The 22,453-nt window shown below is 40.9% G+C and overlaps 1 protein-coding gene across 4 annotated transcripts in view; it reads right to left on the reverse strand.

Annotated features, from left to right (window-relative positions):
• The window catches only part of PANK1 (pantothenate kinase 1), a 35,082-nt gene that overhangs the window by 3,088 nt on the left and 9,541 nt on the right, over positions 1-22,453 (reverse strand). For 3 of the 4 annotated variants that reach the window (XM_080597718.1, XM_080597717.1, XM_080597719.1), the window contains exons 2-5: positions 15,250-15,602; positions 6,416-6,669; positions 3,937-4,113; positions 3,423-3,546 (exon numbers count right to left, since the gene is read on the reverse strand). In XM_080597718.1, the coding sequence (XP_080453844.1) occupies positions 3,423-3,546; positions 3,937-4,113; positions 6,416-6,669; positions 15,250-15,602 (908 nt within the window). The remainder of the gene's footprint in view (positions 1-3,422; positions 3,547-3,936; positions 4,114-6,415; positions 6,670-15,249; positions 15,603-22,453) is intronic. The other variant, XM_080597720.1, reaches the window with a different exon arrangement.

Raw genomic sequence — 22,453 nt, forward strand, 5'->3', positions numbered from 1 at the left:
GTTACCAAGCGCTGCCTCACTGGATTCATACGGCTCTGTGAGGCCTAGCACTCTGTTCTGCAGCAGTTATTTCACTACAAAGAGCAGTTTTGTAGTGTCCAATACTGTGCGTGTGACACACTGTACAGAACACCTTCACTTGAAGGCTCAGTACCGGACAGTGCTGGTATCCAGATGCAGTCAGGTATTTATTCAGTCTCCAGTGACTTAAGAGTTTCATTTCTGATCATCCTTCTCAAATCAAACACAGCAAGACACAAACTTTAATTAAATAATGCAGGATTGTAGTCATCTATCCACTTAGACTCTGCAGACACATCAGCATGTATTCAATATGCTTTCCTAGCAAATTATGTTGCTGAAAATAAGAGCTTCTCAAGTTTCAAAAGGCTGCTATTAAACATGGCCAAGGGGACTCTGCATCCTTTGACAAAGCAGTTCTAGCTCTGGAACTCATTGCTAACAAAGGAGGGATAAACACGTAACTAATTATTTTCCTCTAAGTCAATACCATGAAATTGATTAGAACCCTACATTTGAACTTCGTTCCCCACATTTCTTTTTCCTGAACATAAACATGGAGCTACTCATATCTGAAATTCAAGCAAGCAATACTTAACACGGACTGTAAAAATTACTAAAACTTTAAATCTAAAAATAGTAATATCTACTAGAATAGCAGTGTCTGTCAGCACATAAGTTTTTTTTTTTAATCAACTATTTTCCAACATTCCTTTGCTTGTCAAGGTTAAAAATTGTTAGTTTCCCAGATTTTGGAATTGAACAGAAAACAGCTTTAGCATTTCTTGGGGCTTTGAAAATGAAGGCATGCTATTTCATCTCTTAAGAGAGTCTTGCCTATTAACTTAGAATTGTTAACAGCTGAAATATTCAAAGCTGAAAGACAGAGGCCTTAAACCGATGAGGGTTGGTGACGAAATTCTTGCTTAAGCTAACCAAATTACAACATCATGGAAAAGACATGTACTCTTCCATCCTGGGGCTTTGCTAAATTGTTCAACTACCCTGCAGTAGAAAATTATACTACACCTTTAAACATAGCATATATACATTTGCCAATTCAATTGAACAGTGGAATCTATATCGATGCAACAAAAAACCATCTTGCACATACTTTTGCAAGAAGGCTTGTTCAGATGCAGCTTCCATACTAGCAGAACATGTAAAGTATAAACGAGGGAGATTGGTTTCCTTTATGTAGTTCTGTTGTGCCTACAACAGACTGTTTCAAATGATGTGTAGCCAAATGGTTCCAGACTATGGAATTTTTCTACCCAACTGCCAACTTTGTGCAAGCAAACTTCGCTTTGAAGTTCTGCAGAACGAATATTTCATTTATTCCCCAGCCTCATTTTTTCTGCACATATGCAAGTGATTTTCAACACAATATTAAAGCTGCAATCACAAAAAAAATTATCAAAAAACTCACGCTTCAGGGCATAAATTGATTTTGTCAAAGTGAGCTTTACCATCACCCTAAATCTAATGCATACATTCCACAAAATAATATATCAAATTCAACTGGTTTTTAAGCACAGAGTTCTCACTCGGACATTTCATTCACCAGCCTTGTTGGAAGATACAGCTGTAACTCACAATGACAATTTATGTGTCTGAGTATTTAACAGAATAGCAGCATTACTCCTTTCTTCAGAGCAAGCTATCTGGATAGTAGCTGACTTGCAATGATATCATGTTTGAAGGTTTTTTATTTTATTTATTTATTTTTACTAACATATAAAGCTACTAAATAAGGTTCTTCTCTAGAGCCACAGAATAATTTGTTTCTGAAATGCTGCAGAAATTCTGCTTTGACATTGTCTGGGACATGAAGAATACTTAACACAACAAGCCACATTCCTCCATAAAATGCTGTGGATCACATCCAGTTTAAATAAACCCGTCCGCGACAAAAAAAGTTAGCAACTTTTCCACAATGACTCAGAAGCATTAGTTGCATTAGTAGCCTATTTCCTCCTCTGAATGCATCGCATGTGGTTCCCTGCTGCAACTCTCCATGCTTTGATAGCCCTGTACAATGCTGCTTGAACTCCATGCCACAAGGCAACACTGTAAAGAAGCTGAAAGCAAAGAGAACACCGAAAGAGAATCATCGTGACTGAAAAAGTCAAATTGCCAAAAAAAAGTATGTAGTCACTTTTCACAATAAAGGGAGGTTATCTGTAGCATTTTATAGGAGCACAGAGACTTGTGCTGTTCAAAATATTTTAGAAGTGCTCTAGAAGGGAATATTAGCAACAAACATAACTCAACATACAAAGTTACTTGGGAGATTCAGAATAAAAAATGAACAGCACAGCAATGCTGAATAGACTTCGTGATTGAGTCATAACATACTAGATGAAACTGAAATTTAAAAAGTTAAAAGGCACACATGGAAGGGGGAAAGAATTCAGTATTCAGACACAGGAATAGGCCACTACCGCTCAAGAAAGACTGAGGATATTGTAGATGGTTTCTCAAAGGTAGGAGCTCACAAAAATCAGATGTTAAAACTGTTAGTAAAGGAACTGACTGCAAGATTTATCAGTATGCAATCACAATTCCATTGTACAACCACTTTCCACATACTGCATGAAGATCTATCATTTCATCTCAAAAATCAGAACCATAAAATATTAAAGAGGCAAAATGAAACACTGGAAAAGAGCAACCATCTCTCCCATAGAGGAGAGATTAAGCATTAGGAATTTTTATATTTAAAAAAAAATCGAGGGCGATATGACAGACTTATAAAAAACTACTGATGATTATTTGTCTGCTATTTCTCATAAAGTAAAAAATTAAATTGCACACAAAGTCATAAAGCAGCAGTTTAGGGGTTTATTTGGTGTTTTGTTTGATTTAAGAAAAAAACAACTTTTATTCTAAGCGGAGAATGTTGTAGAGCTGAAATCATTAAAGCACCCAAAAAAATTTAGATCAGACAAAAGCAGTCAGTTACCAAATAATACTGAGGGATGCAATTTGCAGCTCAAAAATCCCTGCTTATTTTTGTTTTGTTTAAAATTAAAGTCTGTCACAAAACCTGATCTGTTAATAACAAAGAAGTAGTTAAGAGTATTAATTTGGATTAAAGGCACTGATATCTATCCAGTACAGTTCAAGAACGATTGGACTGCTCTAAGCATCAATCGTTCAAGGAGAGCTTTACAGTCAACTTTTCTCCCCTCTTCCCTACTTTCAAAGCTCAAAGTATCTTACACTTCGCACCACGGCATACATGATAAATCACAGGAATTGAGACACAGCATTAAATACATGCATATTTACCAAGCAATTACATACCTACTATACCAGCAATTTGCATTTTTGTATTCTGATAACCTTAGTAAGCTCTTTGTAAAGAATTTAAGCTTATAGTTAATATACCATCTTACCTCATTCAGTGCACACATGCGAGCAATAGAACCTATGTTGTTGGTGATTGTAACCAAAGTAGCTCTGGCCAAGTCCTCTTTGCTGATGGAATCCCTCTTCTCTTTACTCATCATATGGCCAAAGCTGTGTGAGGAAAATCATTCCTTTTAATGAGGTATTCAAGAGTGCTGAAAGCCCTTAGAAAGGTATTAAATTAAATAATTAATTTTGTTTGGATTTGACATCCATCAACTTTAGACATAATGAAATATGGGAGAAGTAATCACATTGGAAAGACAAAGCAATGAGCAAACACACTTCTTTTAAAATAATTTAATGGAAGCAAGCTACCTAAAGCATTGCTTATACCTGCGTAGAAAAAAAATAGAGTAAGAAGTAGGTGAGAGATCTAAGTACAAAGCACATGATCCATTCAGAGTGACAGTCCCACATGGACACACTGCATCATTACGCATGCAGTTCAGCATGCACACTAAGTTTCCCAGAACTCCTTAGAAACAGCTCAAAGCATACCTTGAGGCTACAGCAGACCCTTGAAGGCCAAACCGCTCATAGTCTCCACCGTAAATATCTTTCACCAGTTTATCCACATTGGTGCTGTCTCCTTTTGCAGCCATTTCTAGTGCTTCTTCGAAGGTCTCGCAGCCAGTCAGCAAGCAGCAGAGGCCCAGGAAGGTTCCTCCTCCGAGACTAGAAAAGCACACTTCCTTCAGAACAGCAGCTGGGACCAGCTTTTACCACAGATCTTCAGACTCCTGTTTTCAAAGTGCTCTGCACAGCTACTAACTATAGTCTTGCAACTCCTCTTGGAGAAGTGAGGAAAAATACCCCCCAGGCTGAGTTTAATACACCTGCATGGTTTTCAACTCAACTACTCGTCAGTTCTTCATATTTAAACAGGAGAAATCATGCTAAAGAAAGTGTTAGCTGAGAACGTGGCCCAATGCAACTTTGCTGATGCCAGTTTGCTATTGGTAGCGCTCAACCAAGTTTTCTTTGGGTAAGAATAAGCAGCCAGCCAGATCACCTGAGTCAGCAATAAAAGAATAAATGGCAATCAACACTATCTATGCAGGGGCAAGCAGCTAAGATGCATCTTGTCCCCCTAGGCAATGGCAGGAAATAGTCTGGTTGGTTCCTGTTCAAAGCAAGGCTGGCAGCACCCCTCCATGTCTGTCTCAGCCCTCCGTAGATCTCTAAACAAGGAGCAGTCATTTTTCTTGAAAACCTTGCACATATTTACTCAGTATCCAAGTACATGTAACAAGTTACTAACGCATTCATTAGAATTCTGTTAAGACTGCAGAGTCCAAAGTAGACATGAACTTCAACTTACTAACCTCTACATCCTTCCTTAACTTTCCCAAAGATTAAGGAAGAGTAACTTATTTGCACAGATGGCAGTCACACTGATTGGAGCCACAATAAACAAGACCAATGAGATGCTGCATTTGCACTTCACAAAAAAACACAGCAGGTTAGACAGGAACACTGCTCAGATGGTGGCGTTCAATTATTAGGAAGGCTTTTCAGAACACATCTAGTAGTGCAGTAATATATTTAATATCTGAACAGGAGGAAGCCCACGAGACAATATTGATTTCATCATCGCTAACAAGTCAACAACCCACTGCAGTCATGTTTTTCCCTCTGTAATGTAAACAATCAGAAGTAGATCTACAGATATTGAAAGGACTGTGCTTGAAAAAAAAAAAAAGCCACTAGAATGGCAAGAAAACCAAAGCCTCCCCTAAGATCAACTTTGTTCATTTGTACCGTATACAGAAAAATGGCTCATGTGTACAATTATGATATTAAGATATACTTTAGATAAGACAATGGAAGACAGACATGCAGTCATTTACAGTGTGTATGAAAAACTTCATTAATATGTACCATGCATTGAAGAACAGAATGCAGCTTTGGAACAGACCATAGCAAATCCTATGAGTTTCTTTGGTTGTTGCTTTGGAAGTGGACTTGGGGGTGGGGAGGAATGGATATATATATATATATACACACTTCTAATTTGTTTTAAAGGTCACAAGATTACTAATATGAAATATATCAATTTAGCTTGTACATATGACTGAAGAGTGCATAGATACATATGTATTTTCAATACTACCTGGAAGCTTCAATACTACCTGGAAGCATGCCCATCTGGACTAAAGTAGTTCCCTACAAGTAAATACTTTCTCTGGCCACATCACAGTTTACAATATGAGTAAACTTAAGCATGCCTCAGGCTACTGCGGCCTTAACAGCAAAATTTTGCATCCGCAACACTGAACTCCCAAGCTCTTAAACAGAGCAATCACATTTAAAAATTCTTCCCCCTTTTATTTAACAGAGGCCAGAGTCCATTCCAACTCAGCTGTACCCTACAAATTGCTTCAGAGAACACCAGCTGACACAGGCAGAAATCATGCTGAGAATCAAGTAAGAATACAGACAGTCAAGTTCTAGTCTTTACATGCGGCCATTCATTGATTTACTAGCACAGTCCAAAGACTACTGCAATCAGTAAGGAAACAAGACATCTAATAAGACTCCCCTGCCAAAATCCAGTGGTAGCAGGTAATACTATAAAGTTTTCCTGTATCCTGGATACACATCCTAATTATTAAGCAAGACATTTTTGTTTGGCCCAAACGTTTTTACTTTACTGCTCTGGCTATTCTAGTGGATCAAAGCGTAGGGAAGAGAACATTTATTTATTGGAACAGGTCTATTTTGGTAACTCACAGCAAGAGATAGGAAGTAGGTGAGAACACCAAGGAGAGATTAAAGCAGCTCTGAAGCTGAATGAATAAGCGATTTCACTGACCTACGCCCTCCTCTGAAGAAATCCTGGGATATTTCCAGCCTTGCTACTAGTGAGTTTTTTAAAGAAATGGGAAGATAAGAATAATTTGAAGCTGCACCTATAGTCGCTGTCTGCTTTTATCTGTTCAAATATTAAGAAAAAAATATAGAGAATTAAATTTACCTGGATCCTGTGACTCTCTTATAGTTGTCCTTTGAGTATACAGCTAGGATACTGACCCCTGAGCCTATGTTAACCAGCAGCATAGGATATGGATTATCAAGGCAGTAAGGCTTTTTCTGGCATTGTTCAGGATTTGTAGGATTTTCAAAATAATAGCACTCTGGTTGGCCATTGAAACCAACAGAATCAACATAAAGCAGGCCCTGGATCAAACAGTCCAATTCATCCAGCTTGTGGAGTTGTAGATCAGCAATCTGGAATAGAACAAGAAATTAAATATTTCTTAGTATAGTACAACACTGAGAAGGACAAAAGGCGCTGCTGAAGCACTTCCATCAATTTAACAGTAATGTATTATGCTACTCAAACAGTACAAAGATCTGTCCGAGCATGAGGTCCAAAATACAAGGAGTTAGCTTTCTGCCTGACAATGGGTACCTCCCAAAACAAGGTGCTATGCAGCACTGTCCTTCAGTTCCTTTGCCTTTTGGATAATCCATGCTCTGCAAGCAGTCCAGGAAAAAATTTCCTCCCCGACAGCAGTCTGCAGCAATAAATTTTTCCTCTCATCCCCATCCCATGAGGACTGTGCTCTGCAGTTTTGGGACAGTATCTGACATGTGGGCAAAGTAGCACTTGTCAGGATGCCCAGTGCTTTAACTCATCATCCATCTACATCTCCCAGCAATTTAACGAAACATTTGGCAGAAGCAGCAAGGTCAAGAAACTGCATTTAAAGTACCAGATAATTCAAGCTTTACAAAGTGCACATTCGTATGTTAATACCCATTAAAAATGCAGTGGATTATACTTAAAGACTTGCCTTTTTTTTTCAAGTGTATTTCTCCAGTAATGAGAGTTGTTTCTTTAAATTACAATCAGTGTTTTAAAATGCCTCATAAAAAAAACACAGGTTTTTCATCAAACACTGAGAATACTATCTAAAAACCAAAAATATCCTCAGGCCCATGCCCCCATCATAATATTTGTAGAAAAAAATAACTGTAGCAGAAGGCAGAAAAACAAGTGTAAGAGCTTAAAAAGCATATTCTTTTGGATCTTACAGGTCACCCATTACTGTACTTAAGCAGACACCTACTTATCATAGCACTCTGTTTACTAGAGTTAGAAATCCCACTCCTTTCTAGAAACAGGATACAGTGATAATCTGTAGAAAAACTCCTTTCCAAATGACATTGAATTCAAACGTGTAAGGAGAAGGAAGAAAATATAGAAAAGTCTCACATGCAAATCCTGAGGTCACTTGCATCCTCACACCAGCACAGTAGGTCTTATCTACTCCACTTGTACCAGAAAAAGCAGCAGGGTATTAAGAACAAAAGGGAGCTATTCAGCTCAGAGCAGGTTGTCAAACATTTGCATATTGCAGGATGTTTTTATAACAGCTAATAGATAAGATTCATGGGGCTACCTACCTCCTATTTTTAATTCTGGAAGATATATTCAGTCACTACAAAGAGAAGCTATTTCTGTGGAACAGGCACGGCCAATAGGTTACATTCTTTTGAGCTATTTAAATCTCTCCCCTTAAGTTTTCTCTGCTCTTACATTGCTTTAACTAGCCTGAACTGAAAGCCGCCCTACTGTTTGGGTCTGCCCTCACTTTATGCTTGCTAGTCCTCAAATCCTGCAACTATAGAAAAGTATTTCTACAAAAAACAAAACCAAGCAAACTCAAAGACCTCAGTATAAATACAGCTATTCATAGTACAACAGACACAGGTGGGGATCACTTCTTTTTCTTTCAGCATTTCCTCCTGCAATTTTACAATCCCTTCATATGCTTCCCTTGGTTACCACGTGGCTATACAAGTTACAGCTACAGAAAGGCATTACAAGTCTTGAACCATTTGCCCAGCAAATAAAAGCAGTAAGCACAAACTGGGGGAGAAAATTAAAGCAGCATTACAAAAAAATCTTAAGGCTGTCTTTGCAAATACCTTGGATTTCAGCTATTTCTTGCTATTAGACTGAGAGAAACAACTCCAAGAGACATACAGTGCAAGGGATTACCAGTTAACAACTCATGCACTCTTTCTCGCAGTGTTGTAGGGACCTCACTAAGGCATTAATAGTTAGAGGATTTATTTGTTCTATTAGAACCAGTAAGTGTTGCACTAGCTTGTCAAAACAGACTATTGTATACCAAACATATTTCTCTAGGTAAAGTACTCTGGAGTTTCATAGTCCTCATTTTACTGTATGAACTAGAAGCAGCATGACAAGACATGATCCAGCCGTATCATACATAAACATGCTATGAAACAGAAGCCTGCAACACAAAGAAGAGTCATTAGTGGATGTATGGATGGCCCTTATTGTCAAAATCTCTGGTCATCCTGTAGGCCAAATAACCAGCCACAAGCTGCTTATGTCTCATCAGTATTACACTTCAATAAATACATAATATTAAGTACTTGCAAAACACGAGCAATACAAATCTAAGAGAAAAAACACTTCTGGCATGAATGCAGAAAGACAAAATGCTTGTTTCTACCAGCTCTCCAGCCAGCACAGCACTTTTATAAGGACAGAACAAAAGCAAGTAATCAGGGGCTTCTTTCAAGCATTGAGCACAGAAGTCTTATTAGGTCCAACCTTCCACATATAAAAGCCACGTTAAGATTTACTCTGCTTTTTATGGTTCTGTGCTATATTTAACAGCTGATATACTGCAAGCAGAAAAGACTTACACTGCTTTCTTTCATGTATGATATTCATAGCAGACTGAAAAACTGTTTTCCTGAACTGTTACAGCAGTCTGTTTCTCATTTTTGGAAGGAGCAAGACTGGCATCAGTATTCCACGCAGCCTGCCTGCATTGAGCAACCTGCAAGCTCTTCACCCTCACATCTCAGGCTCTGGGCAGCCCAGCAAGCTATTTTTTTTTCCCTAAGCACAAATTAGGGCACAGTTGCAAGAAATACTGTAACCCAGCCTCACACAAGAAGCCAGGATGGGCCAGGGCCACAAACCCTTTTCCCAGTCCCTGTCACTGTATATAAAACTGCTTTTTCCTCTATTCATTCTCTGCTCACAGTGACTGAAGCAGCTCGACTGCATCACAAAATAGATGTGCTTGAAAACATCGTAACTAATGTATGAGTAGGCGTATGTGTTTCTCTGCTGCCACCACCTCACTCCACCCCACTCTACTCACCCTCATCTTTGAGCTGTTCAAGACACTTCTCCTTGCAGGAGCTGAAGAGCATTAGATGTTCCTCCTACAACATTTTACAAAATGCATTTGTAGATGTTCACCAGCCCTTTACAGCCACTAATATGACGGCAGGCAGCACACTGCTCTACTTATCCTGCTCCACACTCCTGCAACTACCTTCAGTATGGTGCCTCTCAAAAAATGGTACGTCAGAAAGTTGTGCTATGAGAGCAAGAACAGCAGAACAGAACAGTACACAGGACCCTGGAGGAAAAATTTATGATGGTTACAGCAAAACCATGTGCACTTTTTTTTTATAAGAACAGTTTTTCCTACCTTATGGCCAGACCATAGAAATTCATCATTTCAGACTGCTTTTAAATACCAGATGAAGGGAGGGAACAGAATACATTGGATCTCTAGGAATTCTTCAAGACCATCAAGAGCAGGGACTCTGGATTTTAGCCATGTTTACAAGTGGGTGCAACACAGCAAAGGAGCAGTGAACGCTTCCCTGTGACAGTGCATGCCTTAGCAACCAGCGCCTAAAACTGAGCTGATTGCAAGGATATGCAAAAGGCCCCTTGTTGCCATACACAGATGCTATCCTAAGGAGAATAAAAGCCCACCTCTTGGTATAAACTCATAAGGAGTGCTGGAAAACAACAGTCTGTTCAAGGCTTTTTTGTAACATGCATAGTGTCAAGCTTTAGCTGTATCAGGCAGCATAACAGTAACTCAACCCAGCAAGATCAGCACTGCCATGACCACAGCAGGGCAGCTGGCAGAGCCTTGCTGCCAGGAAAAAAAGAAAGAGGTACCAACTTTCAGCTTCTTTGTAGTGTGGAAGCACAGTTGAAGACTTGGGTCATGTTTGCTTTCATGAGTATTTCCACCTCAGGCAAGGAGGACATGGAACAGCCCCAGTCCCCCTGAGAGGGGCTGAGGGCAGCCATGACATACCTGCAGAGGGCAGAAGCCTGATGGATCAGCATCAGGACACGTACATCTCCTCGGAGAAGCTTCAGCTCATGAAAGATTTCACCTGGTTTGAATTTTCAAACTGTTACCGAGCTCTGGAGAGCACAGGAACTGCAGAACCTGGGTGCAGTTACAAGTTCATTTGTGTCTTGGACTTCCAATGAGAACTAAGAAAATATTTCTGCAACAGACTGTTAGGAATTTAACTTCTTGCAAGTTTTTAATTATCAGCTACAACAGCCTCACTTACTGCATCACGCTGGCTTTTATATTCCTTCTGGGCTTTGCTCCAGTTTTTGTTTCCTATAATAGCTCAGTCTATTTTTGCCTTCCATCTCCTTCCCATTACCTCTCCTCCACTCTCATATATAGGTACTTTGCTTTCTTCACGTTTCAATTGTCTTCACCTCAACTGCCCCTCCAGCCCCCAGACTTGCTCCATTTCGAGCTCTGGTGAGGGTACTCCCCGCAGCTCCTTCCCCACCCCGAAGCTGGGAAATAGCACTCAGATTCAAGTAAGACAGAGTCTATCACAACTAAAAGGTCAGCCTAACGTTCACTGAGGTAGAAGAGAAGACAGACACTGCACCAGCTTTGGGCAAAAAAGCACCAGTCCAGGATGCTCTTCAGCACCTGCCCTCTCGCCAGGCAGCTAGAAGGATGTCCTCCCTCCCTGGGCAGGGAGGAGATGCACACTGCCCCTCCCCAGTCCCCCCGAAGTGAAATACGGCCTACAAGTCATCCCCAGGCACTCAGGCCCTGACACAAAGGCAAGCTCTAAAACCAGCTAGTAACTGGCATGAGGAAAACGCTCTCCAAGTGCCAAGCTTAGTCTTAAAACATTTTTCTTATGGTCAAGGGGAAGGTCAAGGTCTAAGTCTGTGCCGGTAACAGCCTTCCCCCCACACACCCCCCAAATGTGCTTTATTAAGCGACTGGCTTTTGGCTCAGGCCCTGCTTCCAGTGGAGCCAGCAGTGAAGTTGCAGCGCAGCCAAGTCAGGTTCTCCAGTTATCAATCAGCGGGCATCCTGCAGCAGAGCAGGTTTCAGACAGAAGTCTGAATAGGCCTTTCTTCCCTCAGCCCCCATATATCCCTCCTAGCGACCTGTTTTACAAAACGAAGTGACAGCCTGTTTATTCCTTGTAACACTAACAGCATACTTCTGTGAAAGCAGCACGCCTGCTAGCATGGGGGAGGCAAAGAGCATAAGCGCTTTATATTACAGGTACACAGGCAAATGAGACCACGTCCCTTCCTCATTTAAAGAGGTGGTGTGGCTTTAATATTCATAGAAGATGTGAGGTGACAGTAAGTATTTGGAGAAAGGAAGAAGGATAAGCAGAATTAGGTGACTGATTCATCTGTGCCTCAACAGCACTGCTACCTGAAAATAACAAAAGTCAGCCATAAGGAGCAGTCATTAAGAAAGGGAGAAAAAACAATAAAAAACATATACCCACAAGAAAAAACTAAGCTGGAAACAATCCTTTTAGTGAATTACTTACTGATGCTCTTTAATGAGCATCAAATATAACCATATGCTTGGTAGAATTATTTCTGTGGTCTAGTTTAACAAATACAGTCAGTTTTCCCACTTCTAACAGAAGCATTCCGATCTTAAGAGTGAATTAAATAATTTGCAGGCTGTTGAACATTATCACTGGCAGTCATCCAGAGTCCACAGAGACTCTTCCAGGTCTCCTTCTATCCATCGGCGTGGATCACAAGAGAGGGAGAGGTCAGATAGTCAAACCTAGCTGGCTCTGTAAGTTTAGTTGCCTTCCTATGGCACAAAAAACAGCTGTCAGAAAAAACAGAAGATGCCTCCCAGTTTTGTTTTAATATACAACAGCAACACAGATGTCTAGAACAAGCCTATTTAACTTATTTAGGGATTCAGAATTGGACACTAGAATAGGCAAGTAAGAGTATTTGCTAGTTTATTGTAAGGAGAAATAGTAGCTGCAACCTTAGAAGGAAACTTACTTTGGGATTTGAGTATGTTATTTTGCAATATGTTGGATCTTTCGTCCAAAATCTATGCAATTCTGGAAGTCCCACAAGCATTTAGAAATACCATGAAAGACAAATAATTTTAAAGTACATGCATAGGGAAATAGAGGGCTAGAACAAAAGCATGTTACTTGTATCAGTTTCATGATTTTACTACCACTTAACTAGACTTCTTCATGAAATTAAGAGCATCCAGAACCATACCTCAGTTTCTCCACACTGCTTCTAGCAGGAACATCAACATTTAAAGCGCCTCCTCCCTAAAAGGCACTATATAACATTGAATCCCGCAGCAGCAGGATATGAGACTTGGCACTTGCTCTCTACTTCTGCAGGTACATGAGCGATCAAATATTTGAACCAGGCATTTTAATGCTTTGAGAACAATTCTGAAGCTGTTGTCCAACGCCAATTTACAGTCAGCAGAACACACTGGGATTGCCAGCTGTTGTTAAAATGGCTAATGAGGTGTGACAATTTAAGTGCTAGTACCCAGGACACTTAGCCCTTCTAGTGATATTAAACAAGCAAACCTTCCTGTAATGCACAATATTTTGCTTCTGTAATACTCTATGGATACCACAGTTTGAACCAAGAAATGTTTGCTTTAAAATACGGCGTGGAATTGGATAGCTGCAAGAAGGTGTCCAAAGCACTCATCTCAGGTGTGAGTGCACTTCACTGATTGCATCATGCTACTCAATACCCCAAGACAGCCTTTAAAGTGTTTTTTCTTAAACTACTTGCAAGTGTCATAGCACACAGTGTAGGACTTCATGCCCAGGTGCCTCAGGAATTAGCTGTGTGACCTCATATTTTTGTACAATAGCTAGTAGAACAGCCTCAGCTTCAGCTAAGACTTCTAGCCCTACATGCAGCTGAGCTGGGAAAAACTGGTCCCCTCCCTGTAAACTGCCTATTTTCACCAGATAAGGCCAAAGCTCTGGAGAGAGATGCCTAGCTGTGACAGCCACCAAGCAGCTTCTAGTTCAATTCCACAGCTATAGGAACATGGTACATGAACTTCTGTACTCAGAAGGCAACTCTAGCTGCTGCTCCATGACGCAAGAGAAGTCTGGGAACACTGACCTTTCCAAAGGAACAGTCAGCCTCTTCAGAAAGCCTCAAAATGACCTCCCATTGTTACTAGATAATGTGACCTGAATCATCCCTAGGCATGCGCAAGGATGCCCCAAAACCTGAACTAAGGCCACACTGACTACTGCTAGAACTCACCTCAGACTGTGGTACCTGACATCCCCTACACAATGCAAGGGAAATGAAAACCATTCCTTTTGAGAACACAAACATCAGCAGAACCTAACTCTTCGGCTGGCTGCAAGTCCCTTAAATGGCAAGAAATCTGGTACTAGTAGCGGACTGCTACAGCAATCCAGAAGTTTGACAGTCCTTCATTAGACTAGCTTCTTCCACATCCAACGCTTACTGAAAATCATTGCACAACAGTTGGAGTTCATGTTCATCTCTTGCAGCATCCTCTTCCCTGAGGAATCAGAGGATTTTAACCATTTGGTAGGTGAGGGATATTAACAAAGGAAAAAAAACCAAAACCCTCTTGTAGTGCAGGAATGGCTGCTTGGAATTAAAACTGAAGCACATGCCGTCAAGGACTGCATTCAACAGCAGTTGATAAATCAGTGTGATAGCTCTGTAAACTGAAGCAGTCACAGAAGAGCAACTGCTGTAACCTGTCACCCCCAGCCATCCCTCACCATCAAGATCAGGTCAGAAGCTAGGGACAAGTGTCAGACCTGCTTGAGTAAATACTCCACATTACTCTTTGACTAGTTTGGCTGTACCAGGACATTTTCACATTTTTCTACAGAAATATATGGAGATATGCCCCAGCGGAAATACGTGCTTTTTGTGCAAACTTCAGCAATAGTCTCAGCTCCAGAATGAATGAACTGAATTTAGAAATGAATTTGTGCAAGAGAGACACAGAGGTGTTGTACAAACTGTTTTAAAGTCACTGGGAAGGCAGTTGCTTGTCATGTATGTATCTCAATACTTCAGATTTACCCCTCAGCTTCCAGAGCTTCCTGCAGAGGTTATTTATAAGTTCTAGGAAAGCTGGGACATTGTCACATGAAGAAAGGCAGTTCTTGAGGTGACTTACTCCCAGACCCGAAATCAAAAGCTAGCTGCTATTGCCATGCTTCCATACACTATTTCTTTCCCTACTCCAAGCTTAGTCTTCCACAATCTCGACTTAAGCCTCCAAAAGGACTAATACCAGGGGAAGGGAACCAGAGTGTAGTCTCCAGCCTGTATGGTTTCATTTCTGTATTTTCAATACACATACAGATGAACAGCTGTAGTCTCAGACTTCAAAGCCGTCGTAACACACCCTCAGCTGACTATGAGGTATCTGATCACCACAGCCGCACTCTAAGGAACCGTTTACTGAAGACATCCAGCAGTCATACTTCAGTAGAATACACGAGCCTCCCCACCTGCCCTTGTCTCCTCCATGTTCTCAGCAATTCCACCAACTAACAAATATGCATTGTTAGTCTTAACCATTTAGGACGAGCAAAATGCGTTATTTTCTCTGAAAGTTTTAAGCAATAGGACTCCCATGACTTTTTTCTTCCAAGTACTTCCCACTGAACCCACATGAACCGTTCACATACCGTTCTAAAGTCCTCCTCAAATTTGTAAGCTCCACCTCCCGTGGCACAGAGCGTAGTATGCAAACTGGAGAAGTTCTTTTCACTACCCATCTGTATGAACCTGTGCATGGCACAGCTGGGAAAGCGGATGAAGTGCAGGTTTCCTTTGCGTCCACACATAGTCAAATTTTTCAGTTCAAGGTGGACATCACGAATGCCAGTTTTGCCATAGGCTGTATTGGAGGTCAGGTATTTCCTGATGCTTTTCAGGTTTTCCACCTCCTCCTGTTCCTCTTCTGCAGTAATGTCCTTCGGTTCAAAGTAGACCAGTTTAACCAACGTTCCACCGATATCCATTCCAAACCATGGAAACGCTAAGGATGGGGGTTTGGGAGGAAGAAAGAGAAAGCCAATGTAAATACACAGGTTAGCCATAGCACTTCAAATACCTGCTGAATGACAGCTCGGCGCAGTGCAAGTTACAGTATCAGCACCTGCTCCTAAAAGCTAGTGGTCACTCATGTTTCCAATTCACATGCATTCTTTAAGACTTCATAAAGCCTAAAAAGAATAAAGAAAACCTCCAAAAATCCTTCTCTGGAGAAGCAGGTTGTAGAATGCAAAAATAATTTTTCCAGGAAAACATTTTACTCCCCAGTCAGCACCTCTTGACGGAGCAGATTTACAGCATGACACCCAGTCTGACTCCCAGCACTGATTTTTTAAGTAAACTGGAGGGGACACAACCAAACAGGAGAGCAAAATCTCTTCAGTCACGCTCCCACAGCACAATATTTACAAACCCCCTTCTGATATGAACTGGAGTTTCTGCAATGGCAATGCTGTCTGAAGAGCAGCAACCCGTGACTCTCCCCTCGTAGTGGGAGTCTCCACAACCCACCACAACTAGTGTCTCTGTCAGAACTACAATTCTTGCATGTATTAGAAGAGAATGAGCTGCTTTAAATTCAGTGTTTAAACCCAACTGACAGTCATCTTTTCAGAGCACAGACTCCCTTTTCTGCTGTGTACGTTAGCTATCATACAATTACGCAAGAGATGCCACTCTCAGCATATGGATTTGCCCCAGACGTCCCAGGTCTACAAAAGCCTTTGTACTGTTAGCAGCAAAAGAAAAATCAACAGCCTCTTCTTTTTGCAATAACTGAACGAGGTTGGTCTTCCTGCTCTACTTGCATATACACACCCACATGCATTTTCAACAGTAAGCCAGGTAACTTCATGAAGCACTGAGAAGTAAGAACACAGAAGTTATACACGCATACTGCAGAAGGCAGCTTCTAGTAGCACTTCTTAGACAAATTAAAATTAAAAGTACTCAAGTATGTTGCTAACACACAAGATGGATTTCAAAAAGAGCAGTCACGCAATCACCCCTCTGATTTTAGGGAAAAGCAAGCAGCCTTGACAGAAACACAATGCTACCAACTAGGGCACCCCAACTTAATGCTGATGCAAGCTCCAAACCACCGATACTATGTGCATCACTTTTTTTTTCTGCCAGTGAACCTGGCTATAAACAACTTAGAAAAAGAGATTTTAATAAGCACATCAGGTACTGATCACGCTGTTCTTCCTTGGGTGATCACAGAGCAGTATGAAGTTACTAAGTTTCAGACTGAAAGGAGCTTAGCGTCTTACTTCTTACCACGAGGGTCTCAGCCTATGCCTCAATTCTTGCCTGACTGAATAATTCAAAAGGCTAAGTTTCATAATTGTTAATACCAGGAGAAAAAAACAAAAAACAAAAACAAAACAATAAAAACCCAAACCTTTAAATGTCAGATGCTTAAAATGGCTTCTTTGCTCCATTACTGTATGCCAAATAATCAATTCAATTTCACCCTGCTTTCCATAAACACAGGGAGGGCATAATGCAATCAACTCCCATAAAGTTGCTTCCTTACCACTCGCTTTCCATAAGAGCACCTACTGTTACCTATGGTAAAGTCTGGTTAATTTCATTTTCCATTCCCTACAAGCTGCAAGACACCAAGACATTGAAATGAAATCTAATTTGATGTTTGGGAAGATATGTCCAATACAGAATTGATGCATGTTGGCTCCCTGAAATGAGAAAAATTTGAAAGAAGTGTTTTAAAAACAGGCTTTATTTTGAAAGGGCGAAATATTTTACCGTGCAGTAACCTGTAATTCGATCACTTCTGGAAGTAGAAGAGAAATACTTAGGCAAAAATAGCCGAGTCCACACTGTACAACACTGCAACGCAGTGGAATTCGGGATGTCAGTCCCAGTAGTGATTTGCACAAATCTTTGCTTAAGCTACTGAGATCTTTAATTACTTGTTGCACTGGAACAGTAAGTCTCCTCCACCTAGAACATATCTTAACTATGCAAGCAGGAAGTTAATATTAACAGCAGCATGGTTAAACTCTGCCATACAGACCCAGCCTATTCCTAAGAATACATGGAACTCCAACATCCTAACATTATGGACATAAACTCTGCTATAAGCTACCTGCACTGGTAGTTGCTGTACAGTTATAGTGCAGATTTAGTTTTTGAGGGGGGAGAAACATTCCTTTCCTTTATTAAATATAAAGCCAGGAATAAAAGCGTAAGTGCTAATAGCTCTGAGTTATTCATAAGACGTAAATGTCCTGGCAGTCATTTAACTTTGAGGAGTCATAATTAAATTAACAAACAAGAAATACTGTAAAATGAAACAGAAACAAAAAACCACCACCACCAAGTTACTTCAAGTCTGGGTATTTCTTGGGATAGGTATGCAATGCTCATTTAAAAAACAAGTGGAAACACCAACTCTTTTTTTCCAGTTTATTCTCTCCATGAATCTAAGGCTCTTTCCTTTTGCTGTGAGCCAAACAGCGACCTGCAGAACAAAAAGAACTTTGCTCCTACAACAGCAGCAGTTTTCCTTAGCACAAGTAAATAAAGAGCACAAGACCAGACCACAACTACTGATATTTCAGCTATGCAGGAGAACAGCTTAGTTTTCTTCACAGCTGCTAACACCAGTGATCTGCTGCAAATCGCTTGCAATAAAGGAAACATATTTTGGTCAACTAGGACATAAACCAAGTGTCAAAGTTCCTGATGAGTCCTGCTAAAATTTGCATAGCCTCCATGTAACTGGCTGGAATCACAGTACAAACTTCTGCATCCCAGTGACTATTTTAACAATCTACTTGTTGTACCTCCTGTAACTATCAATATACCCTGGAACAAAACAACACTCAAGCACCATCAGGTCTTTCCAGCATTTTCAGACAGCCCACCCTACCTAGTGGGTACCTGTACACTTCAGCTTTCCTGACTCAACTAATGCAGTATCAACAGGAACATGCACGCAGACTGCAGGCTGGTCCTGGCTTCTCCTGCCTCCCTGAATGCAGACAGTAACACCACTCAGAGGCCACCAAAATGACAAGGGCCATCACTTCTGCAACCAGAGGGTATGAAGAAAGGTATCTGTCTCCACGGACCTGAGAGGAGACAGGGGGAGAACTGTTATTTAACACTCGGATTTTGTAACATAAAATGATGCACAGAAGTTCAGTTTCCTGAGTAGTTAAAAACCAAAAAGGCAAGAAGTGAAATCAGCCAGATCCACATCCTAGCCGATAGTTCAAAATAACTCAAAATCATGTGATTTACTATGAAAAAGTGAAGAATCTGGACATGTTGCAGAAGTGCCTCTACAGCGTAAGAAGTGCATTTCTCCTTAGCGAAAATTCTCTAATAAGACTTGTGAGCCGATGCCTCTTCTCAGAGACAGTACACGATATACCTATTGGCTCAATGAAATCTGTTATTGTAGAGAAAATAAAACTACCCTACTGTACCAGTGCGCTGCAGTGAGTCATAAAAAGTGGTGACACTGAGATCTAGGCCTAGGTCCGACAGAAGCGATACAGAAAGCGTCAAGACGAATCATGCCGTCTTAAAAGCCTTGCATAAATCAAAAGCTCCACTTATCTTCTTGTGAAAATTTATTCTCTGTATGTTAATAAACTGCACCAACTTATCGGTTTGTTAGCTAGAGAGAAAAAATTTCCATTACTCCAAAACTTAGCTGCAGAAGCATGTGACAATGCAAACAGAAGGTATCCACAGCGTTGCATAATGAGGTAATCTGATGCACACCAACAGCTGTGCTATCTGGGGGAAAGGTTCACTCACGAGAGATTCCATGATACACTTCACCTAGTTTCTCCACAAGCTATGAACAGTATGAACCCACAAAGCTTTTCCTATAAAGCACATTACATTTAAAATTGAACGCGTTTGACTTTTAAAAATCCTACCGCTAACATAGAATTTAAGGCAGGGTCAGGGAGAAGAATATCAGACTAGCCTGCTCCTCCTCCACAACTCAGGAGAAGTACAGGAGAACTCCCAAGCCACTCAGCAACACTGCCCCCAATTAAAGGGGATAACAGAGGGCAATCCCTTTCATCCATTTAAGCAATCATCACACAAAGGTAGTTGCGATCATCATCTCCCTACAACTGGCAGTAACACCTTTGCAGCCTTAATTACACAAAGCTGGCCAGTCTCATTCAGCCTCCTTTCATTAATAAGGAATTCCCTTTCCCTGCACTTGTCTGAATTGATTCTTTCCTTCAAGCGCAGGTACAGTATCTCAATATTTTATCAGTAACTTGAATGGTGATATCAATACTCTTTGATATCTTCACCATAAATCTCAGATAAAAGACCTTGGCATCTGCTTCTTGTTGTCTTGTTTTTTTTCCTGGATGCATGTGATGAAATCCTATGATTTCACTTACATCTTATTTCCATGGCTTGATGCATTGATGAGCTAAGAACTTCCTCCTGCTTTAATTGGGACTGGAAGAGGGGAGAGAAAGCCAAAACTAAAAATAGAGGGGGGAAAAATAAAACGAAAGTCACGTATAAGATAGGATATTCTCCTCACAGCTTCTGAAAGCTGCGTTCCATTTATAAAGCAATAATAGTTTACATGTATATTTCAATCATTCCTTCCTATATTGCACAGTTATTCTGAGCAATCCAAACATATGTTTTGAAATGGAAGCATTTGTTTTCCTTTGAACAAAAATAGAATATGTAGCTTAACAGATGAATTATAAGTGCTTAGTAATGGAAGTTTCTTCAAACCTTACACAGCTAGAGCTAAATAAACCACACATGCAGTAAGCGCAGCTTTGCAGCTCATTTTCAGCAGCAAGCTCTTATTGAATGTCTGCCTCCTCATCACAAAGATGAAGAAAAAATCTTCAACCCCCAAAGCAGAGCTGTCTGTCAGACAGGTGTGACCATCCATCCACACATAGGTACCTCTGTTACCACAAACCCATTTCTGAAGACAGCAGCGCGAGCCTAGGTCACTACCTCACCTGGATAGCTTCAGAGGGGAACAACCAGCCAAAAGCCAAACTCACAAAGCTGCAAGTGATGATCACCTGACAAGATTTTCCTTCTTGCATCTGACAGCGCCCAGCCCGATGGCAGCGAGAGGATCCAAGCTTCCCTCTCCTGTTGACAAAGCATACCTCGCGGTAGGGCTGGTATGCGGCTGGAACCCGCAGGATGCTCACTCACCACAACACGCCCACTGGTTCAGCTGGGTACGACCAGCCCCATTCCTCAAGCAGCCCTTACATCTGCCTACAGGAAAATCAGCGTGCCTCCAGAAATAATTTACAAGATTAAAAAATGGTGGGATGTTCCAACTCCTTGGACAAAGCACCAGTAGCCAGCAGCACTTGTTCACTGTGTCAAAGAGCAGTAAGACCCAGAGCATTTCACTCCTGTGCTCTCCATTAAAATCCATTCTCTAAGTCGTGGCATTCCACATTTAACATCACCACAACTGAAAAAAAAAAAGGTTTTTCACATTGAAATACCTAGAATAAGTAGTGCTGCGTAACTATGCTGCATCCATGCCCCACAGACGTAACAACATCAATACTGGCCAGAAGCATTATTTACTGTGAAGCTGCAACTTAGTAAATGTTTGATCAGGCAGTTTTAAGGCATATTGGGTGTAAGTAGCCCTGCTGCCTCCAAGCATGCATTATTTGACCTCTACCTGTTACCAGCTGAGGTGTGGAGAGATCTAAGATACTGCTTGAATAGAGACCCCAAAGCTTTATCTTAATTTCAGAAAAGCAATTTAAGTAAGACATCCAGCTGGCTTCTTCCCTATGCCTGATGTAGAACAATGCCGTCAACTATCCATCCAGGTAACTGCCATGCGGAAATCTTGGATCTTACTTGGCTAAGGTGCTCTTTCACGGGGGAAGGATCGATGAAGGCACTTAACTGTTCTTCTTTCTACTGTTCAAAGATCACACTTATACTGAACACAGTGACTTCAGCAGGCTTTCGAAATTGGCAGAATTTACAACATTTGACTATTTTATTATCACCTGGAGCACTACAGAGCACAAGGCATCACAACAGGTATTTTGCTGGATTCGTTACACCGTGCTGCAATACCGACAGGTAACAAACCTCAGCCCCACGAAGGGCCTGCCCCAGTGATTTGAACCAGAAAACTGGCGGAAGCCTGACATCCCCAACAACTCACCTGGTTCAACCAAGAAAGAAACAAAGCCAAGACCAGCTCTTTGGCAGGAGATAAGTCAGTTCCCAGATCCTCTCTCACCACTGGGATCAGCAAAGAACGCGGGTTTCAAGGGGAACCCTCCCTCCTCAGAGGGTAGAAGGAGTTGGGAATGCAGAAGTCTGCTGCACCTTGGCAGGAAGTAAAATTGTTCAAGAAAACATGTAGTTTGTGAGGATTTGAAGGAAGAATTGCAACAGAGTTTCATTTTTGGAATATTGGGAAATGACAATTAGCTTCATCACCACGCAAAGCAAATCCCACAATCAATATTCAAGTCTTACACACCATGTGGCAACTGCACCACATTTTGCAATGTGTCCCTAAGCACAGAACAAACATCTGTAAAGAGCAGGATTAAACATAAAAACAAGAAAAACAGGACTGTGTAGTATTCTCTGGAGATAGATGCAGTGGAAAGCTATGCAGTACCAGAACGCAAGTCAGATTTAATCAACTTTTTAAGCTTGGGATAATGTGTTATCATGCGTTCCTGGAAGGCTAATACTAAATTGCAAGTTAATTTATATGCTTTCTGGACAAGAGTAAAAGGATGAGATCAGCAACAATCTATGCATTTTAAATAAGAGACAAAAATTGCCCAC

The sequence above is a fragment of the Anser brachyrhynchus genome, assembly GCF_964034855.1.
Source record: "Anser brachyrhynchus genome assembly, chromosome: 6".
Taxonomy (NCBI): domain Eukaryota; kingdom Metazoa; phylum Chordata; class Aves; order Anseriformes; family Anatidae; genus Anser; species Anser brachyrhynchus.